Source organism: Coffea arabica, chromosome 11c (genome assembly GCF_036785885.1).
Source record: "Coffea arabica cultivar ET-39 chromosome 11c, Coffea Arabica ET-39 HiFi, whole genome shotgun sequence".
NCBI lineage: Eukaryota > Viridiplantae > Streptophyta > Magnoliopsida > Gentianales > Rubiaceae > Coffea > Coffea arabica.
Window position 1 is genome coordinate 125,352 of NC_092330.1, and position 11,832 is coordinate 137,183.

Here is an 11,832-nt window from a genome sequence, read left to right on the forward strand (position 1 = left end):
CAGTCAATTTCTCCGTCCAGAAATCAAACTTCAACAACTCATATTATTCTTCCTGTGACGGAGATTCAGTATCTCAAAGCTTGTGATCAAGTGCCATTGTGGATTTACATTGACAATAATGTAATGCTTTGTGATAAACTACCAATGAGAAGTACAGATAGAAGTTGTTGACGTTGAAGGCTTCATTGCCTGTAGCTACTTGTTTCTTTCCCTGCTGTCAAGAAAACTTGGCTCATCTTCCTAGCTATGTTCAGTATCCTATCAGATTAGCGAGTGAACAATGACAAATGTTTCCAGAAAAATGTCGGATTACTGCAAATTAAGCCGCCTAGAACTGCATATCCTCGCAATTGTATTGTTTGCAGTGCTGGTCTTTGTGATTGTCTTAGCTGATAGTCTTGCCTGTGATCTTTTGTTCAATTCGGTTGCCTGTGAAACTAAAGGCGATCGTCTAGGGTTGCAAATACTGGAAGCCAAGCAAAGAGTAGATGGTGCAAACAATGGAAGTTCTATGCCCCCCTTCAATCTTACTTGGCTCAAGAACAAGTTGCCTGATCTTGACATGTTGAAGGCGAGCAGAATTACACAGAAGTTCGATGAAAGAGTTAGAGAAGTCCTATATGATGATCACCAGCAGTGTCAAGTTCAGTTCTTCATGATTTGGATATTCCCAGCATCATTATTTGGTAGGCGGGAGTTTTCTGCATTAGAGAGTATCTTCAAAGCACATCCAAAAGCTTGCTTGATCATCTTATCAGAAACTCTGGATTCGATCCAAGGGTTTATGCTCTTAAAGCCTTTGCTGGATCGTGGCTATAGAGTTGCTCCTGTGACACCTGACCTGTTGTATCTATTCAAGAACACATCTGCAGAAGCCTGGTTCAACGATATTCTGAGTGGAAACAGGAATCCTGGTGAAGTTCCATTGGCCCAAAATCTATCTAATTTGATCAGGCTAGTAGTCCTCTACAAGTACGGAGGTGTTTATCTGGATACAGATTTTATAGTTTTGAGAGATTTTTCAAGGTTAAGGAATGCAATTGGAGCTCAAAGCGCGGATTTGAATGGAAATTGGACAAGACTTAACAATGCAGTGCTGGTTTTTGACAAAAATCATCCACTTCTGTACGAGTTCATGGAGGAATTCCAATTGACATTTGATGGAAACAGATGGGGACACAATGGACCATACCTGGTTTCCAGAGTGGTGGAGAGGCTGGCAACCAATATGATGCTGCATAAGTACAACTTTACTGTCTTGCCTCCTATGGCCTTCTACCCGGTGGACTGGAATCGGATAGATGGGCTATTCATGCGAACAAGTAATCCGAAATGGACAAAGGCCAAGCTCCGCCAGATTACTGGTGGTGACACTTATGGGATTCACCTGTGGAATAGGCAAAGTAGCAGAACTAAAATTGAAGAGGGAAGTATTGTAGCCACATTAATCGCTGATCATTGCATCATATGCCAGAATGTCTCTAGTTCTTGAAGAAATCTTTTCTTCAGCTTAATTCAAATGAAGGCAGTTGAGCCAGGTAGATATTTTCCAATGTGAATTTGTTGACAAGGTAAATAGGCAGTTGGCCACAACGTTACTAAATTCAAGCTTTACTTTCACCATCTACTCTAGTCTGGTGCTTGCTTTCCCAGTACTTAATTTCTATACAAGGAATATAATTGTTAAGTGTATATAACTGGATTGGAAAAGTGTTTCATCGAGTCATTGAGTAGTTCAATCAATGAAGAAGAAAAAGGTCAAAAAATTTCGTTATCAAAACTTTCTACCACAGATAATGACTCTCAATCTTCTCAACCTCAGCCTGAATTTCCAACCTGCAAATATCCATACCTTGAGTCTAGGTAATCTCCTAAATGACCTTTTTCTGGTCAGCCTCCTTTTGCCAGTTTTTGGCAGCTCATTTTTGATCATGGGGTTCCTTTTCATGTAAATTTCCTCTGAAGCTAACCAACTCTGACCATCACTTTGGCAATGAATCATAGCCGATGTAGCCTCCTTTATTGACATCCAGGGATCATCATGACTTCCATCATCTGCATCGCTACCCCACAAGAGAATAGGCTTCATCATGGGGGAGCCACTGTAATCCGTCAAATATGTTTTCAAGCTCGTATGCTCCATGTCAATCAATCTCCTAAGCGATGTGCTTCCTTCCTTCATCAAGTCTAACAGACTACTGCTCTTCCGCGGAGAGGAAAACGAAGAGCAAGAAGCCCCTGTTGAGGAAAATGAAGATGAAGAAGATGAGGAATAGTAGAGGGATTTTTGGTACTTTATAATCTGCCTAATGTTTTGTTTTTGAGCTTCTGTATCAATAACACAAGGGGGCTCCTCATCTTCCTCTTCAGTAATCTCAGATGCCATCAGTTCAGTCTAAATTATTCTAACATGTAGAAACGTATAAATCTATGAAAAGATGAGTGTGATGATGGTAATACATTACTGCATATATAATAAGATAGGACAAGCTTAGGCATGAACTCAGACCAGATGATGCAAAATCCCACATAAAAATCTACACAATGCCGGCTACAAGTAAATATGTACAGACAGTAGCAAAAAACAAACAAAAATTTAAAGAGTTAAATCTAGGCTGCCTAACCAGTATATGGTAACATAAGTCTTCACTAACTTTGATAAGCACGAGGATGGTCTGCATTGGCCCAGTCAAGCTCTTGACTAGAAAAAAGTGGAGTACTTTCCTAACAATGGACAGGGAACCAGACATTCCATCCATATGCTTTAATCATATCCCAAGAAGTCATAATTCATTTGTCACATCTTTACTAATAAGCAAAGGAATGAACAGTTACATTATTATACGCGTAATCAGTCGACTTTTTCATTCTGTCCTCATTCTAATGCCGTTCCTAAGTGCCCAAAACAGAGAAGTACAAAGAGCATCGAGTGTTTATATGTTTGTTCCATTTTCTTTAGCAGTTTGTCTTAAAGTACCCGTTTTTGGTGCCATAAAGAGCTAGGACGAAAATGGAAGAATTTCCATAATGAAGAGTTGAACACAGATATCAGCGGTAACCAAATCCAAACCAACAAAATAGTGTCTTCCAATTGGATCAACTGTTCTTTATTACTACATGACCCTTCTAACGTTTCAAAATGTTGATGTAACCTCCCTATAGTTTGTATGTGAAACAAAAAATTGATGGAAAACACCAATGGTTTTGACAGTTGAGCTGACCAATTTTCAAAAATGGGTGTGATGAAATCATATATTCACTTTATCCTCTATAGTTTATATGAACATTCACTTAATCCTCTATAGTAAACTATATGAAAATTCACTTTACACGCTGTGTTTTTTTTATTTAGCCACATAATCTCCTTCCGCATGCTTTTGGATAAGGTGCTCAAGCATTTGTTCTATTCAAGATTTAAGTACGGGTAATATTAATATTTTAACTAATTACGTTACAAAATCTATTTTCTGTCAAGTTATAACTTGCATAAAACTATAGGGTGGTGATATAAATATTTTGAAACATTAGGGAGTTATGTATAATTACCCTATTGCAAACAAATTGTGCAGATTCCCAAACAGCATGCAATACAAAATGTACAAATCAGCAGGAGGGAATTAATGTAGTCACGCTTTCTAAATTCTCCTCTTCTCCCTAATTTCTCCACTCCTTTCAAACAAAACAACACCTTCCTCCATGGGAGGGGGGAGGCTATTTGGTCTCCTTCCATCCACGCAATGATTTTTTTTCCGTAGGTAATAAAATCTCTTCCAAAATTTCTAATGAGAGAAATGTTCACTCCTAGAATTTTCTATTGAGAGAATTCTTGTCTTCTAGAATTTTTTTTATGAGAGTTTATTCTCTCCTAAGATTCCTTGTGAGAGTTTTTATTAGTTATATGTTTTTCTTTCTCAAATCTCAATTTCTTTTCAATTTTTTTTTCAAACGTAAAACGGTATATTAAATTGCACCATAACAACTTTTGCAAGTTTGCTTACAAACTGGAGCAACTGCTCCTAAATCTTCCCTGGCTAATCTAATTAACCAGAGAGGGAAGGAAACCTTCCAGTAGACATCCTCTACTAAGTTCAAGGCAAACCTTGCCAAACTATGACTGGCCACATTTCCTTCTCGTCTAATGAAGGAAAAGCTGCAATTTCTGAAGTTGTTTTTTAACAGCTTTATGTCTTCAACTAGCGTTCCAATCTTTGCATCCCTTATGTCTTCATCTAGGATCTTGCTTACTACTATCTTGCAATTAGATTGTACTTCAATATTCACCCATCCTTCCTGCATTGCCACCGTTAAAGCTTTCCTAATGGCACAAGCTTCTTCCACAACAGGATCACTACATCTTTTTTTCAATACCAGCCCAAGCTCCAACAATATCACCATCTCCCCTCCTAGCTATGAAACCCCAGCTAGCTTTCCCATGCTTTATATCAGTTGCTGCATCCGTATTGAGCATTACAACTCCTCCTATTGGCGGTGTCCATCTGTCTTGACTTTGTGGACCTGTTTCTTGTTCAGCCCCTCTTATTTTTTGATTGGCCAACTCATACTCTTGCCACTCTTGCACCGCTTGGTTAATTACCATCCTAGGACATTTTTTCTCTCTATTAAATTGAACTTTATTTCTTGCCTTCCATACCTGCCACAGAATATTTACTGTCAACACTATATGCTCTCTTCTATCCTTTCTCTGCTGAGCATCCATTAGGCTGTTCCACCATAACCGGAAATTGGGCCTAAAATGTTCCATTCCATCCCATCTCACAGGTGCATCCTTCCATATCATTGTTGCCTGCTGACAGAAAAATAACATATGCTCTAGTGTTTCAGTTCCCTCTCCATAACATAAGCACTTGTCCTCCCCTTTCCCAATTCTACTCTTTATTACTTCATTCACTGGCAAGATCCTGTGCAGACATTTCCATATAAAATGTTTCAGCTTATGCTTCATGTTTAGATTCCAAATGAACTTCCAAACCTTTGTATTTCGCTTATTTCTGCTATCACCCTCCACCTGCATTCTGATCATTTCATACCTACTACTCCTTTGTTTGTGCAACTTCTTTGCCAAAACATATCCTATCTTAATAGTATACTTCCCAGATCCTTGCTATTGCAGATACTAATAGGGATTTTTTTATATTCGTGCAGTCTTCCTCATTAAAAATGGACCTCATGAGCTCCATTCTCCATTCCCCATTCTGAATAAGCTCATTTGCTTTTCGTATAGAGCAACCAGGAGGCTTTACTGTAGTAACCACCCCTTTTCCTCTATCAGGTAGCCACCCATCTGCCCATACATCAATTGTACGCCCATCTCCCACTCTTTTTTTTGCTTCCCTTTCTAGCAACTCACATGCACTGAGCACACTCTTCCACATCCAAGAGTCACTCTCATGAATTTTCATCTTCCAGATTGACTCCCCCTTAAAATACCTTCCCTTCAGTATCCTACTCATCATCAGATTTGGCCTAGTTAAAATCCTCCATAATTGTCTTGCCAGCATTGCAGTATTGAATTCCATTAGATCTCTAAAACCCAATCCTCCATTTCCTTTAACATCTGTGAGTCTCTCCCATCCTAACCAGTGAATCTTCCTATCTTTGTCATTTCCACCCCACCAGAACTTTGCCATTTCTTTACATATATCAACACAGACTCCTTTTGACAGTCTAATACATCCCATTGCATATGTAGGCATTGCTAGTATGACAGATTTCAGCATTACTTCCTTACCAGCTTGACTCAATAGTTTTTCCTTCCACCCCTTCAACCTATGCACCACTCTCTCCTTTATATAGCTGAACACCTGTTTTTTTGTCCTTCCTATTACCACCGGTAGGCCCAAATACCTACTCTGTTGTATTTGCTTCATGCCTTCTAGCACCTCTATCACCTCTTCCTTTTTATCCTTTTGCATATTTTTTTCAAAAAACACAGATGATTTATCAGCATTGATCATTTGACCAGATGCATTTTCATATATCTTTAAAATCTGCATTACCTGTTGTGCCTCCTCCTTTGTTGCCATGCAGAAAATAAGAGTGTCATTTGCGGAAAACAGATGAGAAATTGCAGGGCACTCCTTTGCTATTCGCAGTCCAGATAGTTTTTGACATTGCACTGCATGTTGCAACAAACTAGATAGACCTTCAGTAATCATCACAAACAAGTAGGGTGACAATGGATCTCCTTGTCTAAGTCACCTCTAAGGTCTAACATAACCCTTTCTCTCTCCATTAATATTAAAAGAATAGCTAACAGATGATACACATTTCATCACCCACTGGATCCACATCGGATAGAATCCCATTTTCTGCATAATTTTTGCCAAAAAGACCCAATCGACTCTATCATAGGCTTTGGACATGTCTAGCTTAAGAGCCATGTGCATTACTTTTCCAGCTCTTTTGGTACTTAGATAATGAAAAAACTCATGAGCAATTACCACATTGTCCAAAATGTGAGGACTCGTAAAATTCTTCTTATTTTCTTAAAATTCCCTTTTATTTTGAATAAATTACTTAATAATAGCTTTACTACTCATTTACCTTCTTCATAGTTGCAATAAATCATAGAATTAAGAGTTTTTCCTTTACTTTCATCGGTAGGGTAAATTAGTGTTTTCGCGTATTTTGGTAGTGTAATTAATTGGTGATGTGTGGGTACTAAATTTGGTGGTTAAGAGTGAGTTTTAGATAAGAGGAAGTGTGTGTGATTAGAAGTGCTATTAATAAGTTAGTGAATCATAGGTTAAAACCCTAGTACACGCGAGTTACGAAAAATAAACTTGAACCGACGTGCACCGTTTGCTACCGATTGAGTGCACCACTTGAACACTATTTTATTACCTTAATCTCCTTATTATTAATTGAGAAAAATCAGCCCCAAAATATCCTCAAGCCAACCAAAATTTTGGACCAAGAAAAAGAGAGAAAAGAAAAAAAATTGACCACAAATCAAAGTGTGACACTTGTTGACTTTAACCAAGCAAATTTCCTATCTTCTTATCTTTCTTCTTGGCTCATTTTTCTTCATTTCTTGCTGGTCTTGGCCGAGAGTGAGAGGAGAGAAAAACAAGTGAGGAAAGCTAGCAACTTCAACCTTGAATTCATCTTGTTTGAGTGAAATCTCAAAATCTAAACCGATTAAACTTACCTTGTGGTGTTTTGCAAGCTTTGTGTGGTAAAAGTTTTGGAAGAAAGAGGTTTGGTTTTCACTTACAAGCAGCTCTTGTAAGGTATAATGGTTTCCTTTCCTTTTCTTGTGCTTAATCTTGTTAAAATTGGGAGATAAACTTGTGTTCTTGGTTTCCTATGGTTAATTATTTAGTTTTGAATGATATGGTGGAATGTTTAGCTAGGGTTTGAAAATTTCAGTTGTGATTATTGTTGTTTAGTTAGTACATGATTGGGGTAGTGATTCAAGGCATGAATGTTAATTTTAAGCATTAAAACATCAAATGCCAGCAAGTGTAGTGGAATCTGCCCTGTTTCTGCACTGCATATTCGTCCATGATAAAGGCCAAATCAGGTCTTGCTCAAAACATAAAAGTTGTAGGAAATGGAGTTAAATATCTACCTGAAAAATTTCAGCTCAATCGGATGATTGTATCTTGTGAAATGACTAAATTACCGCTGACTGCCAAAAGCCCTATTTCACAGGCAGCTTTCTGTTTTCTTTGAGATTTCACATTTTGACCTTGAAAATGCATGAACTAGGTGTCGATGTCTCATAGGAAATGTAGGTCTCTGTCTTAGCTTCGAAACACCATAAAATTTACCCCAATCTGATAAGTGTAGCTTCAATTGTGACCAAAACGCCGGAAGATGTCAAACCTATTATTTAGCTATTTGTCTTTAAAACTAGTTTCCAGCTTTGGTCTTGGTGGTTTCATTGTTAGAATTGACTTGTAATTGGATGATATTAAGCCTAGTTGAAGAGCTATTGTGTTAAGATTGCTTATGTGTGAATTTGGGTTGAGTTGAGGAAAGAAATGAAGCCCTAAGTGGCTGGAAAATAGTTAAATACAAAGGACATGCTACCCAAATTTCTATTACTTGCTCTTATGAATATTAGTAAGATGTAAGGTTTGATTTTAGGGTTAGTTGGATCTTAAATTACACATGTATCCTTAAATGCACTTTAATAGTAGTATATGAGTTGTTTTTGACCAAGATTTGGTATCAACTAAGATGAAAAGTGTTAGTTTTATCTCGAAAACTTTGAATTACATTTGCTCACTTCAATTTGGGATTGGTTATTCTTAGGGCTTGTCGGTGATCAAGGGCATAATCCGGAAGGAAACTTTTGACGTTATTTTGGCTTAGACAGGTGAGTGTTCCTTGTGTGTTTGTACAATAAGTGACTATGTGACTATTTGTGAATGTTTGCTTGAATGTTAAATGCTTTCTAAGGATTGCTAAATGGATTTTGGATGGGCGAGTGTATATTTTATCGCACTCAACCCAAGCCAAAGTGAATTTTCAATGATTGAATACTACTTGTGCATGAATGTAAGTCTTTTGGCTGAATTGAGCCCTTGTCCTTCATTACCAGTCGACTCGAGCTAGAAGCGGACTCGGTCGGGTGGCTGGTGACCCTGGGACAGTGTTTTGGTATACTCGAGTATGACCATGAAAGTTGGTGGAGAACTGGCCAATGAATTGGCTAGTGGCAGGAAATGAAATCAATGAATAAATGTCAATAAACTGGAGGAATTTTCACTTGTAAATGTTTTCTAATGTCAGAAGAATAAGGAAAATGATGGGCCAATGAATGAATGAATGACTTGAATGAATGGTTCTAAGTGAGCACGCATCCTTCCAATAATTGAGTGTTTATTTCTTGAATGACTGGATATTACTGTGCAAAATATGCAAGTTGTTAAATGTAACGTTTCCCTGATTTCTATACCTGATTACTTGTTTGGGAACCTCACCGGGCTTTTAACTCATTCCACGCCATTTGTTTTTCTTACAGGGGGTATGAGCGAGGTGTGAGACTGGTACAGGCTAGCATAGTCTAGTTTTTTTGAAATTTTGCGATTGTACTCGCACTAGTTTGATATATTTGAGATTGTATGGATGTTTGAGATAGAAATGAATATATCTGTATGTTCCAAACATGGGAACTGTTATTTCCTTTATTCTTGAGGCTGCACCCTATTTTCTTGATGTGAGTGAGTGAGTTCTGGTGAGAACTAGGCAGGCGGTCCGCCGAACTCCTGGGTTACGCCCTAGGGGGAGGTGGGGTCGTCACACAGAATCTGTCCACCAGGTATAAACACAGATTGGTTAAGACTGATACGGTGTTTTAGTAAAGGCTTAACTCTATTGACAAGAGCTTTTTCCATGATTCTATACACAACATTACATAGACTTATAGGCCTAAATTGGGACACCATCACAGGAAATTCAGTTTTTGGAATTAAAGTAATGATGGTTTCATTGATAGACTACAAAAGGTGGCCAGAATGGAAAAAGCTAGAAATTGCAGCAGTTAGATCACCTTTTATGATGTTCTAAAATCTTTGAAAAAAGACTGGTGTCATACCATCCGGCCATGGTGCCTTGTTTGGATGCAATGAGAACACTGCCTTCCTGACCTCCCATTCTGTAACAGGTCTTGTTAACCTTATGTTCATCTGAGTGGTAATGGTCTGAGGAATTCCTTCAAGGATTACATCAACTTGGCTCAACTGTGAGGCTTTAAACAGGTTGTCAAAGTAGTTTGTTACTTCCTTCTCCACTTCAGATTCAGTATTACACTAATTTCCATTTTGCATTTGAAGTGTAGATATTTTATTTCTCTTTCGTCTGGCCTCAACTAGGGCTGTAATCGAGTCGAGTTGAGCTCGAGTATCGCCATACTCGAGCTCGACTTGACATACAAAAAAGGTGAGCTCGAGCTCGAGCGAGTAGTATTATTGGAGCTCGAGCTTGAAGCTTGCTCGCAGTACTTGAGCTCGACTCGCATGGGCTCGAGTCAATGCGAGCCTTATCGAGCTCGGTCGAGCTCGAGTTACTAAATTTCATTTTCTTGATAATTTTTGAGCGAAAAGACATTATTGCCCTTTTAAAATTTTTATACGACTTGAAACATTTCGTAAATTCAACAATTCTTTTAGGTATAAGGGTGATTTTACAATAATAATATATTAAATAATTAAAATTAAAAGGCTCGATAAGGCTCGACGAGCCTTTGAGCATGGCTTCTGGATGCTCGAACTCGGTCAACCCGAGTTTGAATCAAGTTTTTGACCGAGCTGCTCGCGAGTTCATCCCTAGCCTCAACCACAACATGAAAATAACTTGTATTCTTGTCTCCCTCCTGAAGCCAGTTTATTATAGCTTTTTGTCCGCAGAAGACTTCCTCTTTTTTATAGGCATCAGCAAGCTTTTTTAGTTGATAATTGGTTTCCTCTTTTGCATTAGGCCCCTTTGCATGCCTGCTGTATGTGATTTTCTGCTTTAGTACCTCAATGTCCTTCTTGGCATTACCCTTTAACTTTTTGTTCCATCTCATGAGCTCAAATCTACAATCTTTGATTTTATTCTGAAGTCTAAAAAATCTAGAACCCTCCTGCCTGTTTCCCCATGCTTTTGCAGCTACCTCTCCTACTTCTTGATATTCAAGCCATTTCCTAACAAAATAGAATCTCCTTTTCCAATTTCTTTTTATTGGTTCAGTTCCCACCGACATCATACATTGATCCGATGCTTCAACATGAATGTGAGTGCACTTTGCTCTTGCATAGGTCTCCTTCCATTCACTATCCATCAGAACTCTATCCAGTCTTTCCTTTACCTCTCATGTGTTATCCCATTTATTCTCCAAATCCAAGGCTTCCCCTCCACTCAATTTCTTCAATTCGGATTTGAAAATTCTAAATTTATTTTGTCAGATATCAACTTGATATATGGATTTGAAAGTAGTTAAATAATAGATTTGGTGAGAGAAGACATGTATATATCATATATGTTTGTTAGACTCAGAAAGATTGATAGTATCATATAGTAGGTTGGATATTTACTATGTAATATTCGTAATTTGTTCAACTCTGCTATGTTTGTAGATCTTTCAAATCTAATATTTCTATGATATATTTGATGATGTATTTTCTGCTATTACATTATTGCAGAGCTTGTGAATGAAACGTTAATTTCTATGAGAAAAAAAGGATGAACTTCTTTCTTATATTCACTATGAACTTCTTTGACCAAAGTCGTTATTGTAGTCTTAATTTGACTATTCGATGGACAAACTCGCGCGAAATATGTCGAAGTTTTAGATACCTACGAAGCTTGTTGTCCTTTTCTTTTCCGCTGTGGGTCACAAGTAACATGGACCTAACAACAAAAGTATACGAGCCAAACAATAGAAACAAAAACTTTTAAGTACGAATAAACAAAGTATAAGTGGACTATCCCTTGGATTACACAATAATTGATTAGAGAAACTTGTATTGTTTTTGGTAAAAAATTAGAGAAACTTGTAGGCAGAGACGGATTTAGAGTAAACTACACTATGTGTAAACTAACAATTTTGCCTCCACTAATCCTGCCAAAATCTTTAGTTTATATGTATAAATTAAAACGGTTGGCTCAACATTAATAAAATATTGCTTACTTGCCCTAACTGCTTGAATCGAATCAAAATCTTTAATTTATATGTGTAAATTAATAACTATGCGCCCACATTTAGTGAATATTGGCCATCAATCTTCAACAAAATATTTATGTGATATTCTAAGTCAACAATTTATAAATAAATAAATAACTGCACATTTCACCTCTTACACTTAATTAAAACCACAA

General features: G+C 37.6%; 2 protein-coding genes across 2 annotated transcripts; one reads left to right on the plus strand and one right to left on the minus strand.

The window, feature by feature from the left end:
• The first annotated feature begins 91 nt into the window (after positions 1-91).
• On the plus strand, positions 92-1,627 carry LOC113716599 (uncharacterized). The gene has a single exon (XM_027240995.2). It carries the CDS (start codon positions 281-283, stop codon positions 1,490-1,492), a length of 1,212 nt encoding a protein of 403 aa, XP_027096796.1. The 5' UTR covers positions 92-280; the 3' UTR covers positions 1,493-1,627.
• A 2,333-nt stretch (positions 1,628-3,960) lies between these two features.
• On the minus strand, positions 3,961-10,717 carry LOC113715810 (uncharacterized). The gene is made up of 6 exons (XM_072070819.1): positions 10,253-10,717; positions 9,569-9,713; positions 6,276-6,329; positions 5,185-6,163; positions 4,652-4,919; positions 3,961-4,407 (listed from the first exon to the last, which is right to left on the minus strand). The coding sequence occupies exons 1-6, from the start codon at positions 10,715-10,717 to the stop codon at positions 3,961-3,963; spliced, it is 2,358 nt and encodes a 785-aa protein (XP_071926920.1).
• Between the last annotated feature and the right edge of the window lie 1,115 nt (positions 10,718-11,832).